We start from the raw sequence: 17657 nt of genomic DNA, 5'->3' as shown, positions 1-17657 counted from the left end.
TTATGATCTGCTCATTGCAAAATGTGTAAAATTGTCTCATTTTATTCAAATACATTTTGCATAAATAGAAGGCCTCAAGTTAGTAGTGTTTTTGGCATTCTTTTTCTCTCAATAATTTGATGAGTAGATCTTGCATTTCACCAGGGCAGAGGTCAGTGATCTTGGGTTTAAAAAGGTTGGTGACCAGTGGTGTAGAAATTAAAATTAAAGCAGCAACAGCACATTCTACAATAAGGTAATTTGGTGTTGTGTGTCATGGATCCATGAGGATCAACTTACTTTACTCCTGATATTCTTCTAATAACTAAAATCTTGTTCTTCCTTAATTTTTAACGTATTCAATTTCACAATCAGTGCAACAGTTACTCTCATAAAGCGTTTCCCAAGACCATGCAAGTTGTAACCGAGGGTAAAATTCCACACATTACATTGTTGGTCTGATGTAATTCCTTCAAAGAGGAGGGTGTTGGTGTCCTATTACAACACACTACTACCAACTACGCTTTGCACGCAATCTGTGTTTTTACAATGGTTGTAGGTAAAGGTTTGCGTGCGACTGGAGCGAGTGAAAAAAAAGAGGTTGAAAAGAGCACACGCAATGGCCCGCACGCATGTGTTTTCCGGGGAGGAGGGACAGAGCAGCCTAAAGTAAACAAAGGACTTTGCACCAATCTGTAGGTAGTTCAAGCTGCAAACATGCATTGCTACCATGACTTGCAAGTCCAGTGCTGGAGAAAATAAATAAATAAGAAAAAAAAGAAAACAAATTGCAATTAACATGATGAATAATAGAATAAAGAAAAACATTTTTACTACTGATATCCCAAAAGTCACTAAACATATTTCTGTTAACATATTTCATTGGATAAACATACCATTTCTATAATGCTTAGTCTGCACTACCTCACATTCCATAATAACAAAACAGCATTGCAACTTACAATATAAAAAGGTAAAAGTTGCATTATGTCACTTAAATATGTTAAAAATCAATCCACCAAGACGTGACAGGAAAGACATGATTTGAAAAGAAAATAAGCAAAGTCCCAAAAGAGAAGAGATAAGAGATCATCTGGAGACTAACTGAGTACTAGCACAATCCCCATCTCATTCAGACTCAGCTTTCCTGTGGTTATAGAATAGCCCCCTCCTCCTAACTTCCTGCAGATTCTAAACACAAGCTTGCTCGCTCACTCACACATAAAGCTACCTCTTGACAACAGCTACCACTAGCTCTTACAACGAGCCAGCTTGCAGTACAGAGAAGAGGCAATGAGCGGTGGGGTGTGGTTTCCTGCACTGGGGCTGGTGGCCTGGCTGTGCTGCCTCAGGCTGGGGCCAGTTCAGGGGGAGAAGGTGCTGGTTGTGCCTATGGATGGAAGTCACTGGCTTAGCATGAAGATACTGGTGAAGGAGCTGAGCCGCAGGGGCCATGAGGTTTTGGTGCTGGTGCCTGAATACAGCCTGCTGATGAATAGTTCAGACAGCTTCAAGACAGAGTTCTACCCAGTGTCCTTTACCAAAGCTGAACTGGATGGAAAACTAAACGAGCTTGCGGATGGAGTGTTCCTCAAGCCACCGGAATTCACAGATCTGTTTATCAATGTGCAGCGTCTGGTTAGCTTTACTTCACTGCAGGTCAAAGGCTGCGAGAGTTTGCTGAACAACCAGCCTCTTATGAGTCAACTGAAGGATGAGGGGTTCGATCTTGTGCTCACAGACCCCTTCCTTCCCTGCGGCTCCATTCTGGCTCATGTCTTTTCTATTCCAGTGGTCTATTTCCTGAATGGACTTCCATGTGAGCTGCATGCAAAGGCTAGCCAGTGTCCCTCTCCTCCTTCCTACGTTCCTGTGGCCTATTCTGGTAATACAGACATCATGACCTTCCCACAGAGAGTCAAAAACATGTTGATGTCTACAATGGAGTCCTACTTGTGCAGAATAATGTATGTCCACTTTGACGATCTGGTCAGCAATTATTTAGGAGACAACATGAGCTACAAGGACCTTCTTAGTCATGGCGCTATGTGGCTTCTCAGATATGACTTTGCTTTTCAAAGACCCAGACCTCTCATGCCAAACATGGTTTTAATTGGAGGTATCAATTGCAATGCAAAGAAAGCTCCTCTGCCAGCGGTGAGTATGTAAAGAATGTATGATCACATCTGGATTCACTTAAGGCAAATAGCACACACTGTCTTTGTGTTGAGACAGGCTAAAGCCCCGTAGATGTTGATGAAACAAAAACTACACTGAAAACAAGAAAAATACACCAATCAATAGTTTTATATTGAATCATTGCATTGTATTGCAATGTATAATATGAGAGGGGTCACTCATAGTGATGAACCAATGGAGAATTATTATTCAATACTGCAGCTCTTTTAGAACAATGTTTCAGTTGCACAACCCCCAGATTCTGCTCTCGTTGTTGGTAAACTTTTTCAGCAAAAACACTCTGACAAAGTTAGCAGCTATGTAATAAAAGTAGTAGAAAGCCTGATGTGTTGAGGTAATTGTTTGCTTGTCCAAAATAACTTAATAAGGTGATCATATTTTAAATAAATGTGTTTTCAGCTAGTTGTAGATTTCTTGTGACATGGCCAGTTGGCTGTGTCCATGACTTAACCCTTGTGTTGCCCTTCGGGTCCCAGTGACCCGAAGGGCAACACAAGGATTATGTACTTCCGTTTACTTTGTTGAGAATTGCTCTCTAAACAAGGGTTAATACAGCACCTTAGTTCTTGTTTGTACAGCATTTTGGTCAGCTTAAACTGTGTTTAAATGTGTTCTAGAAATAAACTTTACTTACTTTACAAGAAACAGAGTTTAGAGAGCAATTCTCAACAAAGTAAACGGAAATACATAATCCTTGTGTTGTCCTTCGGGTCACTGGGACCCGAAGGACAACACAAGGGTTAAGGACTGAAAACACTTGATTTACTAAGCTTTTTTTTCTTGTGTTGAACCAGTGCAGACTACAATTAGTTTTTTTTGTAAACTTACATAACATAATAAGTGGAAAAGATTAAGGGAATTTAGAATCTCTGCATTAGTGCTGGTTGCAAAAAAGTTTCAGGAAACAGAACAGCTGTGTCAGAGTGTAGACAAGCACCAATTTAGTGATATAATTATAAATAAATAATAATAACAATAGAATTTTATTACATATGTTATACATTTTGGGGACCTGCGGAATATTTCAATATTATACAACAAATACTAACTTTCAGTCATCATTTTCTGTGATACAAGAAGTTACTTCTACTTATGAACTGGATATGGAGACAAACACGGGTGCTGAAAAGATTGTAAAGAATAACTGTTTATCATGATGTACCAACAACTGGCTAATAAGCTTATGAAAGAACAGGTTTATCTGCTGGAAGATTCAGTGTGCGAACTCTGAGCCAGGAAAAGCAGATTTGTGGACTATGGTCAGCATAATCTAAGTAAAGAAGTGAGGGGTCCTGTTGTGTTAAAAGGAATCAAATAGATCAAATGGAGTCTTGACATAAGTACATATAAGATTGTGCTTCTAACATTATTTAACTGGGTGGATCTCTGCTGAATGCTGATACTATTAATCCCATCTAGCTAATGCACTTTGCTCATTGCACACTACATCTAACATTTTATTATGAGCATAGTACAAACTAAGTTTTGGTTTTTTTAAACATTTTTTTTCAACTCATTTTTGTTTCTTTTCCAACCTCTCTGCAGGACTTGGAGGAGTTTGTGGATGGCTCAGGGGACGACGGCTTTATTGTCTTTACTCTGGGCTCAATGGTGTCCAGCATGCCTGAGGATAAGGCTAAACAGTTCTTTGAGGCCTTTCGGCAAATTCCTCAAAGGGTAACAATAGCATAACAGATTAAATGACTTCACTTGGATTCAATCCAATAACCTATATCAGTTCATGCATAACAACTCTGATTACTTGTATTAGAATGTTATCTCTTCAAACAAAATACACAAGTTCCTAACTACACAAGAACTGCAAACATTACACATTAGGCAGATATTTCCACACTCCTATACCTGCTAAAGCCCTAATCAGTTTGAACCATAGGACTTTGTCCCCTGCCTTGCCTTGTTGTAAACATGCCAAACTCTCATTACATAAAGAGTTTGCACATCACATGTTAAACATGAAGAGGTATTATTTCTGTTTCAGGTTCTGTGGAGATACACTGGAGCCCAACCTAAAGATGTACCCAAGAATGTGAGACTTTTGAAGTGGTTACCTCAGAATGATCTTTTAGGTGTGTATCGTTTTATCCAGACAGAGTCATGTAATGAATCGTATCATTCAAACTAATCAAAGTATGTTTTTAAAACCTTACCTGCAATTGGTTTGTGGTGGAGTGGACCTATAATTGTGTATGTTTTTGTGCTCTTCAGCCCATCCCAAAGCTAAAGTCTTCATGACTCACGGAGGTTCCCACGGTATCTATGAGGGGATCTGTAATGCTGTACCCATGTTGATGTTGCCACTGTTTGGGGACCAGGCGGACAATGTACATCGCATGGTGTCCCGCGGTGTGGCAGAGAAACTCGGAATGTATGATGTGACGACTGAAAGCCTATTGGCTGCACTTAATAAAATCATCCATGACAAAAGGTAAGACCGGTGGATTATGTTATTTAAAGAGTCACTCAGTTGTATGTGGAAAAGTAAAAAGTCAGAAAACAAGTGCATTTTCCCTCCTCAAAAACATTAACAAAGCCGATTTTTTTTATTATTTTAAATCCTGCATTGTTTTTGGTTTTTTTATAATTAGCTTTACTAGCTTTCAGTCTTCCTCTTCCTTGCATTTGCTGGTGCATTCCTGCATATCTTGGCACATCACCACCACCTAGATCAGTGCAAAACGGGGACCCACTGTTAGAAAAAACAACTCCATAAAACTCTAAAACTCCACAGGGAACCTTTAATCAGACGGTATTTAGAAAACACAAAGAACTGACAGAAATGGAAGAAAAGAAATTTGACAAACATACTTCATATTCTATGTATAAAGTATGTAAAATAATGTGTTTTATTTTCAGTATTTGTAAAGCACCTGCACACCCATGGTCCACCCACACAGGTTTTCAATAATGTTGCTTGGGGCACGTTCACCCCCAACAAAACGTAGCTAAACAATTACAATCTTTGTTCTAAACTTAACTTAGTAGTTTTGGTGCCTAAAAATAACTAATAAATAATAAGTAGTGTTTCTTTCTAAACGGAACTAAACTGCGACCATATCGCAACGTTAACGATGTGTTTATAACCACACCCGTTATGTTCTCTGGTTTAGTTATGAGGATGGAAAACGCTCCGGTGGGTCGTATTTCCTGCCACTACTAGGGGCGCTAAGTTATGAAACGTTCCTGTGACTCTTATTCATCATATGGTTTGGATGACTTTTTGCTGAAAACACATGGACATTTTTGTAAATAAATCACTATTTTTGCACAATTTGAGTCACTTTCTGTGGTCAATGTCCCTCTACTCTATAGATAACAAATCCATGGAGACTGCTTTGTCACCATTTGTCATTGTCAAGTGTGCAAAGGCTTTCTTCCTTTTTTACTAATTTATTTTTAAATACATTTTATAATGCATGGAGCTTCACAAGTACTTCCCTAATCCCCCATACTTTTTTTTTTTTTACATGTATCCTACTCTTTAAATATACTTGATATATGCTAAATCGTAGCTAATACTATAACATCTGCTGCATTTGTATTCTGAACATTGATTTGTCAGGGTGCATTTAATAAGCTGTACCAATTTGTTATTACTGTTGCTGTTACAAGGCAAGCTATCTTTATACTGACATTAATGTTTTGTATTTTATTTTATACATTTTATAGTATAAAAAGTTGTACAAATGTAGTCCATGAGGATATACAATTAGACATTGTGATGATCGAAACTGAAGATCATCCTATTAACTTTGTATTTTCAAAATATGACTCCTCCCCAGTTACAAAGAGAAGATGGTGATGCTGTCTCAGATTCACCTGGACCGCCCTGTTCAGCCTTTGGACCTGGCTGTTTTCTGGACCGAGTTCGTGATAAGACACAAAGGAGCCAAACACTTAAGGGTAGCTGCACATGACTTGAACTGGATTCAGTACCATAGCCTGGATGTCATCGGCTTTTTTGTCGTCATTCTCCTAACTGTTTTGTGGGTGACACTCAAATGCTGCATGTTCTGCACCCGTAAGTGTTGCAGAAAGGGGACTTCAAAGAAGAAGCAACAGTAGTGTTTCTAATGCAACAGTCATAAGCTTTTATAAACTGTAATGAAGTATAATGGAGGTTGAAACACTGCAATGACATGTCACACTAGTGTTATGTGTGTGTGTGTGTGTGTGTGTGTGTGTGTGTGTGTGTGTGTGTGTGTGTGTGTGTGTGTGTGTGTGTGTGTGTGTGTGTGTGTGTGTGTGTGTGTATAAATAATTGACTTTGAGCCACTCTCTGGAAAAACAAACTATAAAGCTAATAACATTTTTTTTTAACTTTGTCATGGATTTATTTTGTAATATTTTTATAACAAATGTTTTAAATGTTTTAAAAAAAATGTTTTTTCTTTTAGCTGCTCTCCCTCACTGGTAACATTTCTTACATTCTCGCATACAGCTCCTCAGGTTAATGTCTAGATAAATTCAAGGTTGCAGTGCATGTGCGAAAGGGGCTATAGTCTGCCAGTGAGCAGTAGTATTCAGGAATGTATCAGAGGGCACTCAAAGGCTGTTATTAAGGAAGCAGATGGCTGTTCACTGTTATTTACTAAGTGATGCTAAGGTGTGAACTTGTGACCTTTCAGTCAAAGTTTTATTTGGGACCCTCAGGCTGCTGTTAGTTTGCAGTCAACCAAAGCTATGTGGATGCACTATTGAACAGCCCATTATCTTACCCAAGAAGAATGTCAGCTAGTCTTTATTTTTCTCCCTCCGACTCTGCCTACTAGCAAAAGAAGAAAAGCAGGGAAGGCTCTGTGGATATATCATAGCTTCAATTCAACCAGGAGCCCCTGTGGCCTGTCGAGAGAAGCCAAACAATGTGTTCAATGTGGGCAGAATCTTCAGCTCGGTCTGAAGATAAATTATGTGTCATCTTGGGTTCTACCTGGGCCGCGTTGAGTTTTATTAAATTTACCAGCACTCAATCAGAGTAAGTTGTGTTTGTTGACCTTAACTAAAAGAATCTCCCCAACATACTCCGACTGCATGCAGAGAAATGAAAAAATGTGTCCCTAAGTTTGTCATCACCCATCAGGAAATATAGCTGTTGAATGGATATAAAATAAATTCAGCTTGGGTATCCATGGCAGTATTGGAGCAAAATATGTACAAATCAAGACAGAAATGAGGAAATTTGGCCTGAGGGTGGAGCCAGAACACAGGAGACAATTGTGTCATTAATGGAAAATCTCACTTTGCTCAAAAACTGAATAATTATCATCCTGTGTGATACCTTGCCTTCAAATCTGGGTATTTTGCTTTCTTTCATTTTGTCTCTGACCTGTGCAGTCAAGTAATCTGCACAGTAAGCTCAAAATGAAATATAAGTAATATAGTAGTAGTAGTATAAGTAATAAGTATTATTGCTTGTTTGTTTTTTTCTTCAGGTGCCATCTTAGAGCCCACTGTATGCACAACTTGTTTCTTCTTCTTTAAATATGACAACTGCAAATTGCAATTTAAACACTTTATTTTGCCACTGAGCAGTCTGTCAATAGTACTTTATTCATGAAACAGTGCCAGACCCTAACATATTAATCTGTGTCCTCAAATTGTTAGACTGGACACAAACTGCATCCGTGACATTTCACTACTGCCCTTTTAGTGCAACATCTTCTTTAGTTATTTTTTATTATTGTGGAAAATGCACATTAAAAAAAGCTAACTAATAATAGGCAACTCAAAGTTCTGCAGTAGTCTCAGTTTGACTATTGCTCCCTTCTTACGAACTACTGAAGTCATCCTTACCAGCAGACTGACATTTTACGGTCTGCGCTATAACCACGATACAGTGGCTGCAGCTTTTGTTCTGCTGTTTCCCTCTCTGCCGGCCTTGCAGAGGTTGGGGTAATACTGGTGGAAAACCCTGGAACGTCTTCTTGTTATTATGGGCGCTGTTTATAAGTGTAAACTTCTGTAAAGAATGTGCTTGTACAAACTGCACAAGTGGCCACTGAAAAGACTGTATCTGTATATGCTAAAAAAAATCCTTTTCATCATTTCGCTTTCACAAATGCAATCAATCAATTTATTAACTCAAAATAGAGCAGAGAAAGGGGGTAACCTTTCCCCTTATGATGTCATCAAGGGAAGATTCCAGATCGGCCCATCTGAGCTTTCATTTTCTCAAAGGCAGAACAGGATACCCAGGGCTCAGTTTACACCTATCGCCATTTCTAGCCACTGGGGGACCATAGGCAGGCTGGGGGAACGGATATTAATGTTAAAAAACCTCAAAGTGAAATTTTCATGCCATGGGATCTTTAAACTACATAATCTAATAATATAGCCCAACAACACCTTTTTTTCTGTGGCAACTCATAACCAGTTCCAGTCCAACATAATACTGGAAACACCAAAGCCTGTTTCAGCTCCACCTGTTCAAAGGACTTGTGGGAGTGTATTGTCTGTCTGACCCTGTGACTTCCTCTCCATAACTAAAAACTGCAAGATATCAGGGTACACAAAAAGATGAGGATTGCTATCAACCCTGCCCAACTAGACAACCATCTGTTCCAGTATCACTTTTATATTGATCCATTTAGGCCAGAACCTAGATTACCTAAAAACTACACAATCCACAAACTGTTGCAGATCTGCTCATAACCCTACATGAGCATAATTTCCTCCATTGCAACCATAGCAATGGGACAGAAGGTCTGAGCTATGACCAACTGATTAGCGGCACAGACGCCATGGCGGAAGGAGGAACCTGGAGAGAATAAAGAGAGAGGGCAGAGAACAGGACGGGACCAGATTCCCGGACAGACTGTTGGCGTTAGGACGAGAAAGAACATGCCTTAAAGGGGGTCTGGTCCTTATGCATGGGTACCTGTTTGTCATGATGCATAAGTTGTATTCTGCTTGCAATATCATTTACTAAAGCTTTGTTATAATTGAACTGAGCGAATCCAGAATATTATTTTCTGGTCTACCAGTCAACGAACACAGAGGTAGCTTGAGAAGTGACCAAGTGGAGTCAGAAAACGCTGGCCTTTTGAGCCTTAGCAGAATCGGTCACATTTATTCTTTCAGGTCTTCTCCATAGGATTTAGCGGTAAGCAATAATGGCAAATGCCTTCAACTTCACAATAAAAGTCAAGTGTATTTTGTGAACCACTAAATGCTTATATCTCCATCTAATGGTCAGCAGACATAATTGCATATGCTGTATAAGGCTTACCAGCTCTTTTGAAAAAGCCATTGCTGCTCTTAAATTACTCAAGCCAGGATAGTTTATCAAAAAGATACATGTGTCAAGGGTTAATCACACAGCATTCTTCCACATTTCCAGACCAAGTGTGTGGCTAAGTATATCATTTATCCCCCAATGGCATTTTCTGCAGTAAATGCTCATTTGTTGGTTGTTTAAGGTTTAAAAGTTAAATAAAAACTCAAGAACTAATATCAATGGCTTAAATTGACTTCTAATATACACCCAGATATCATACCAGAAATCCACAAAGTATCAAAGGAGAAAAACCTCCAGCAGGACAGGGCTTAGCTTATCAGGTTCGGTACAATGCTTCAAAAGAATCAATTTGTTCATAGCCTCACTAAATTGAAACAACAAGTATGTTATCAAGTAAAATGCCAACATGAAACTTGCAATTAATTTGATGGTTTTTGAAAAGACAGACTTGCATGATGCAAGTCTGTCTTTCAATCAAATTAATTTTGGCCAGGAAAAACCATGAGCTAGAAGTCACACCATTATGTGAGCGTGTGGAGCAAAGAGTACCTTTGTTCGCATTGTGGTTACTGTGGCCTTTATACACAGTTTTCTATTTGACCATTTACCGTTTACTTTAACCAGTTTCCTTTAGGGTAAAGGTAGCCTGTGATGAAAACGAAACAATAAACCATGACTATTTGTGATTATATGGACCTTTCCAATTTTTAGGGCAAGAAATGTAGATGGTTTAAGTAGACATGGCCTAAACTCTTGTTTAAAGCACAATAAAATGTTAACGTTTTAAAGATGTCTTTTCAAAATTCATTATTGTTTTGTAGAGGCACAAGGAGACATAGAGTGTAATACAGTGTGGTGCTACACATTCAGATTATTGATGAATTAACCCTCTTGTTGTCCTCGGGTCAAATTTGACCCATTTTCAAAGTTTCTAGATCCGAAATCTGGGTTTCTTTCAAGCAAATTGCCCAAACATAACATGGGTTGTTCCATACAATGCTCTTCTCAAGTAAAATTAAGGATCATATCACTACTTTCATAGAATTTATTAAATTTTTATAGCACATGGAAAAAAAATGAAATGGTTTCTAAACCGTATTCTGACTAAACTTTGAAAGTCTGTGATTATCCACTCAATCGTAACCATTTGCTGAAAAAAACTAATAATTTCATTTTTTTAACTAAAAAAATGTAGTATCATTTCATATAAATGAAGTCTATTGACAAGGAATTAAAAGAAGAAAAAAAATATGTAAAACTAGTGGTAACAAGTTGATGTGGGCAGTGGTGGCCTAGTGGTTAAAGAAGCAAGATTGGTTCAATCCCCAGACCGACAGCAAAAAATGTGGTTGGAGAAAGTGAAAAGCGCAGCACTTGTCCCTCCCTCATTAACACCACTGAGGTGCTCTTGAGCAAGGCCCTTAACCCCAACCACTCCAGTGGCAACATGTCAGCTACTCAGTGGCCAGCAGATCAGACTGTGGTTGTACTGGGCAGCTTCCAGGTATGAATGTGTAACTGTGTGAATGTGACAGCAAGTTGTTGCAAATGAGAAGTTGTTCTCAATTGACTTACCTGGATAAATAAAGGTTAAAAATATATATATATATATATATATATACACATACACATACATACACATACATACATACATACACACACACAGTATATGTTAGCAGTGTATCCGGTGGTAGTGAAACAAGTGACAGAAACCTCAAAAAAAGCACCAAAAACCTAGAGAAAAAAAACAAAAAAATATAAGAATCTTAAAAAGGGTTAACCCAGGAGGACAACAGGTTGCATGCTTGAAGGGAAGCCAACACAAGGGTTAACAAAGTATGCCTGCCAACTCAAATGACAAGTCGGCAGTTTTATCTGGTTTTATGAAATGGTTTCACTCATGCTGCAGTAAGAAAGGTGTGATCTTTTTGAAAGAATGACACCTGCCCACAAATGTTCCGTTGTGAGAGTTAGAAGGTTGACTACAAAAGGTGGTAGGGGGAGCACTGCAAGACACACTGTTCAGCTTTTACTTCTGCACGACCATGGCCAACGCATACGGCATTATATTTTTCTTTCAGCTGCTCTCCCTCACTGGTAAGATGAGATAAAATGTCCTTCAAATGTATTTCCGTTAGAGAAGTGACCTTATATAATCCTTATAATAATATAAATTTTTAAGGATTATAGCCTTTTTAGGGACTGAAAGGTTGAAATTAATATTACTTGGCTTTTTTTGTTATGTAATTTATAACAATAATCTTTTGGCTGTTGAGGATTTTGTATCTTGTAGTCTGTGTATTAATTGACCATCTCTCCTCGTGTAAGGGGCTTCTGAGAGTGGCATAGTGGGTGGGAAGGATACAAAGCCTCATTCCAAACCCTACATGGCATCACTCCAGGTTCGTGGACACCATACATGTGGCGGGATACTTATTCGGGAGGACTTTGTTCTAACTGTAGCACACTGCGAAAAGTGAGTTTATTGTGCACCAATGCACAAAATGTTTTTGATGTCACAAAAACTTAAAAAGTTAATGGGTACTAATTATTTGCCTTCAAATCAATGTTTTATTACCATATTTGTCATTTGCAAAGGACTTGTTGTTAGTCACTTTTAATAGCTTATATTTGAACAAGTCTAATGGGATATCGTATTGCATGAATGCCATGTTTGCCATAGCCTGGGGTTAAGAGAAAGACAGAATGCTATCAGAGGTGTATTTTCAAGTCATTAATAGTTATATTAAACTTAATCATCAATTGTTTTAGGTCCCATTTATAGTGTAAAGTGCTAAGTATAATAGTTTAGTATAATTAAACGTCTTTACATTATTTGTACCCTTGTTTGTCAGCTCTGAGCCCGTGACGGTGGTACTTGGAGCACATGACATAAGCAAGAAAGAGAAAAGTCAGCAATGGATCCAAGTGGCTAAGTACCATCCACATCCCAAATTCATCACTGGGAAATATGATTATGATATCATGTTACTAGAGGTAAACTAAAACTGTGTAAAAGTTCACATCAAAACCTGCGTGTTTAAAAAAACACATTTTCTCTGTAAAGTAATATGTGCAATGAATGTAGTGGATGCATTTCTTCATACTGTGTTGTGTAGAGTAAAAGCTGCACAAGGTGATTTCACATATTTGCACTGAAGGATGTGGGGTTGAAATGTTTCATCTTAAAACCTCAATGTTGCTTCTTTAAGAGAACATAAACACACATTGAAATGTCTGACTGACAACTGTATCGTGAATTACACGGTTTTCTTTCACAGTTAAAAAACAACGCCACACTGAATAAATATGTCAAGACCATTGGACTATCTAAGAAAGATGGGAAAGTCCCAGCCAACATTAACTGTGTCGTTGCTGGCTGGGGCCGAACTGGAGCCGATAAGCCTGCCTCAAAAGTACTGAAGGAGACCACGGAGAAGACGCAATTCAGCGCTGAGTGCAAAAATATATGGCAAAAATACTTCTCAGCTGACCGCATGATATGCACCAAATTTGACAAAAAGAAGGGAGGGGTTTGCCAGGTAATCTAACCCTATTTAAAGCAGACCAGCAAATAAGTAACCAACCATTTACAAAATACATCACTTATGCTGAAAACTGATTTCTTTTATTAATCAAAAACAAGTGTAATTTATCTTTTTTTGCAGTCTACTCAATCAACTCTTTCTGCTGCCTTTCTCTTAGGGGGATTCCGGTGGACCACTTATCTGCAACAGCAAGCCTCAGGGTTTAACAGCTTTTACCTATGAATGTGATTGTAATAATCCCAAGTATCCCCATGTCTTCACTAAAGTCAATTTCTTTCTCCCGTGGATTAAGAAAGTGATGAAGTGATTGGGGAAAATTGCATGAGCCACTATTCAGGAGGACAAGAATGTGGTTCTTTCTTCACTTGCTTATTAAATAACACAGCAAACATTTAGAGAATGTGAATGATAGTAGTTTTAGTTTTGAAAAAATAATTCAAGAAGCTGGTATATGTAATGTTTTTGCATGTGAAATAAAATACAACTGATTGTATAAAAGAAAAGTGATTTAACACAAAATCTCACTGTACATTTATAAGATGTGCCTATGCCCTTTGACATCATCTTGCATGTTTCTTCATTTCCGAAATGTGCTAAACTGAATGTACATATTTATCTTTATTATTCTATAAACTATTCTATTATTTTGTAATTCTATTTTTTGCAGCGGTAATTTAGGTCTTTACACACAGCAGATGAAAAAGTGTTGAGAAGGATTTGCATGAAGAAGAAATGGCAGTGAAAAAACAATAGGCGGGTGGGGGGGGGGCTACACAAAGTATGTCAGTGAATGTGCCTTGTGGTGTAAAAGCCCAAAGGCATTACAGCCAAACCACAAACCACTTCTGTTGCGTTCATGGCGCTTCAGTCATAGTGCAAACTTTTGAAGTTGAACCGTTTTCGGTCTGTGAAACCCGGCATCTGCAGAGAAAGTTAAAGGGATGTGCTGTTTTAAAGAAACCGTTCACCTTAAAATTATCCTCTGTCACAACTGAATTCAGTTTCATTAGGTGAAGATTTTCTTTTACCAAAACAAAAAAAGACTGGAGAACTCACCTGACTTGGATCTCTTGTGAAATATCTCTTCTCTATTACCTGTTAAGAGATAGGTTAAGATTAAGAGGCTGTATTTTTTAAATACAACACTCACATACCCATATGTACATTGGCAATAGAGAACGTTGTACTGAAAAGACGAACGTTTGAAGTTACCCACTTGATTGTAATATTAATTCAATGTCAAGACACAAGTTACAAACTTGATACAATACAAAACATTACATGATTTTCTTATTTCTGTTTAAAAAGTATCCTTACGTCATACATTGTGTCATAAAATAAAATAAATAAAATAGTTATTATTGTGTAAGCATGTTAAAAAAAAAGAAAAAAAAAAAGAGTTAGTATTCCATTTCAATATAAAAAAGTAACTAGGCCTACTTGATAAAGTCAAAGTTGTTTGGAATGTTATATACTGCAATATTCCTCATTTAAATTTAATTAACAACAACAAATAGTTACGCCACTTCCTTCAACGTAAAACTATCATTTGAGCGCTGCATCAATATCAAATTATTGTAAATTAAATAATGAATGTCAATGTTGGAAATTCTTACATATTTGATAGATTGAGGGAGGCTGAATGACATTTGTCCATATGGTCTTTAAGGTTATGAATAATAATCTCCTTTACATACTGTATTTATTGTAAAGACAATATACAGAAACAGAAAATAACACATGTTGCATTACAGACGTCTGGGTTCTCACCTTGTCAAAGAACCTGCTAAGCTTCACTGCGTTTGATGTGCCTGCAGCAAGGTATCTTGGGTTGGTGCAGTCCTGGGAAAACAAAACAGCACTTCAGCCACAGACCTAAAGAAAAAAGTCTGTCTTTTCTTTCTCAGGTGAAATCCTACAACCGTATGTGTAGAATGTCTATGTATTTCTTTTAAATTGTTCTGATGGCATGTGTTTTTCTTAGAAAAAAATAAATAACAATCCTAATAAAATGGTAAAATGGCCATGCTTGCTATTGTACTGTGGATCGCTTTCATTTTCTTTTTTTGTGACAGTTTATAATGCAGAGATTTAATTTTACTGCTGGATGATCAACCAAAGAAGTAACTTGATTTTATGCATTAGCGAGCTGCCACAATACATGTATGTCACAAACAAGTTTATATTAGAAAATAACCACCATTCAAACTTCATCCTAAACAGAAAAACATTACACAAACATTTTGAATGCAAATTCCAACATGCAAGTCCTCAGGCCTTATTACAAAATGAACTCCGTAGAATTTATATAGCTCACTTTACTGTATTGTGGAACAGTTAATTTAATACTGTATATTATGTGGCATTTTCATTTGCGGGGTGCAAATGTTCCACCAAAACCAGTTCCTTGCCAAGACCATTTTGCAGATCCACCGCCACTGCTTCCGGGGCTTAACGCCGACCAACACGATTGTGATTGGTTTTAAGAAATGCAAACAACCCAGGTCGTGTTTTTTTCCTATCCAGGAGTGTATGTGTGGAGGGGCCAGGCCTTACTCCACAGCGCTGTGGAGATAGGTCTAGCAAGTGAGACTATACATAACCGATACAGCTTGCGAGAGAACAGAGAACTTCTTCTTTCATATAATTATTTTCCAACTAGATGCGGTTCTCCAGCAGTGCTGCAACTGTGGTGAGAAGGGAAAGGAGCTCTGCGCTGTCTTTTGTGTACTAGATGCCAAATACTACTCAAGCATCGCAGCTTTATTTGTAAAGGTCGTGTTATAGTCAAACAATGTTTTTGTGGAAACATTTTTTTAACAGAGACCTATGTTTGAATGTCAAAAAGCTGCTTTTTCAACACAAAGATGAAGCCAGCAATGTTATAGATTGCATGTTTGTAATGGGCTTTAGGTCAGAGCTCGTCGAAAAAAAAAAAGTTGACCTACGAGATTGATCTCCTCTGCATTGAAGTCCTCAGACAGGAAGGCCGTCCGAGTAAGAACTTCATTGCGTTTATTCTCTGGGATCTGGTCAAACTTGGTGCCAATCAGCAGCAAAGGCACTGGGTTCTCAGCAAACTGCTCTCTATCATAGTCACTGCAGGGAGACAAGAATATGACTTAACACCCCAGTATCCACCATTTTCAGTCACAACTTAATATCTAACTTTTACAACTGTATCAACGTGTATACAGTTTATTCGCCATACAAACAATACCATGACACAGTACTTACCCGTTTGAGACAATAACTCCTGTTGGTGAGGAATCCTTGTTTAAAGCTTCTAGTGACCAGCGGTAGAGATTCTGAGAGGATTTCTTATTTGTTAAATCGTGTACCAACATAATTCCTGAATAGAGAAAAAAAAAAAGAAGATAACACAACTAAATAATAGCAACGCTAATGATTTCTGATTAATAATCATAGAATATCCATCTTTACCATTAACTGAATTGTAGAAGACGGCTCTGGTGCTTTTGATACTGCTGGCACTGCCAATAGATCCTCCGACATCCCAGAGTTCAATGTAGTAGGTTTTCTCCTCCGGGGTACCCTCTTTATAGTCTTGGACCTGTAATTGAATAGTTTTTTTTGTTGTTGTTTTTAAATGGCTCCAACATTTCAGCCTCATTTAAAAAGGTTGTTGTATAAAGTATCTATTATAGTTTATTATAGATGCTTATTTAAAAGGCCAACACCATCATTTTAGACCTTTTCTTAATGACATTTTGTTAATTAGGTGTTCAACCTGCTTACCCGTACATCCACAGAGCAACCAACAGTCCATGACGGATTTCCTAACACCTGATTCTGACATAGCAGATGGACCAAGGAAGACTTGCCCACCCCTGTAAAAGATAAAAAATGTGGGTGGGGGATCAGTACAGTCATGCAATGACTCCAAGACATGCATTTTGTATGGAATATCATAATTTGTGGCTTTCAGTCTTGATGTAATGCTATAAAATTGCTACGTATGATGACACGACTCAATTGTAAAAACAAGTCAGTGTAACATAGCCTTCGTTTCCATCGATGCATATACCTTGTAGAACATCAGTAAATATCTTTAACGAGCTGTTGGGTGTCACTTTTTAATTCGTCAAACATGTTTCGATAAAATTTTTAACTTTTGGTGATTGTTCGTCAACTATACTGAGCAGTCTTCTTACACGCAAATGCATCATTTTAGGTCGGCAGTGGCCAGTGTGAATACAATATAACGGGTGCAATTATTGCTTTTAAATTAAGGGTCGATGGTCCACCTTTATCCCAAATTCACCAGCAGACACGATGATTATGTTGCGTCAGGTGTGCAGGTTTACAGAGCCACATAACGATAACAGACTTTCAGAATTTAAGGTCCCCTAGCTAATTAAAGATAGCAAAGGTTACAAACCGCGTGATAGTTACCCAGAACAAACACATGTATTTACAAATAAGCAAACAGGTTGAAATAATAGTCTACCGTGCGAAAATTACTTAACTTACCGGAATCTCCTAAAACTAATACTTTTACCCTGTCAAGAGAAGCCATTTTTTTGGTGACAGCGGCGTCCCGGAAGAAAACAGTGGAAACCCCGCCTGCAAATGTTATTTATCTACTCTGATTGGTTAAAATAAGTCTAATAGACAGGAAGCAGAGCCATTCGTCAAAATGTATATCAATCAAC

At 37.9% G+C, this 17657-nt stretch overlaps 3 protein-coding genes across 3 annotated transcripts; 2 read left to right on the top strand and 1 right to left on the bottom strand.

The window, feature by feature from the left end:
- The first annotated feature begins 1154 nt into the window (after nt 1-1154).
- On the top strand, nt 1155-7166 carry LOC120570501 (UDP-glucuronosyltransferase-like). Its single transcript, XM_039818889.1, has 5 exons — nt 1155-2136; nt 3724-3855; nt 4178-4265; nt 4405-4624; nt 5979-7166. The coding sequence occupies exons 1-5, from the start codon at nt 1273-1275 to the stop codon at nt 6259-6261; spliced, it is 1587 nt and encodes a 528-aa protein (XP_039674823.1). The 5' UTR covers nt 1155-1272; the 3' UTR covers nt 6262-7166.
- Nucleotides 7167-11416: 4250 nt separating this feature from the next.
- LOC120569949 (granzyme B-like) lies at nt 11417-13633 on the top strand. The gene is made up of 5 exons (XM_039818172.1): nt 11417-11530; nt 11762-11909; nt 12289-12430; nt 12715-12975; nt 13139-13633. Exons 1-5 carry the CDS (start codon nt 11479-11481, stop codon nt 13286-13288), a joined length of 753 nt encoding a protein of 250 aa, XP_039674106.1. The 5' UTR covers nt 11417-11478; the 3' UTR covers nt 13289-13633.
- rabl3 (RAB, member of RAS oncogene family-like 3) lies at nt 13470-17557 on the bottom strand. The gene is made up of 8 exons (XM_039818173.1): nt 17476-17557; nt 16741-16832; nt 16426-16555; nt 16219-16333; nt 15930-16080; nt 14752-14823; nt 14038-14076; nt 13470-13902 (listed from the first exon to the last, which is right to left on the bottom strand). The coding sequence occupies exons 1-8, from the start codon at nt 17519-17521 to the stop codon at nt 13846-13848; spliced, it is 702 nt and encodes a 233-aa protein (XP_039674107.1). The 5' UTR covers nt 17522-17557; the 3' UTR covers nt 13470-13845.
- Nucleotides 17558-17657: the final 100 nt, after the last annotated feature.

The sequence above is a fragment of the Perca fluviatilis genome, chromosome 12, assembly GCF_010015445.1.
Source record: "Perca fluviatilis chromosome 12, GENO_Pfluv_1.0, whole genome shotgun sequence".
Lineage (NCBI taxonomy): Eukaryota > Metazoa > Chordata > Actinopteri > Perciformes > Percidae > Perca > Perca fluviatilis.
Note: the sequence above shows the minus strand (reverse complement) of the source record. Positions and strands in the feature narration are given on the sequence as shown.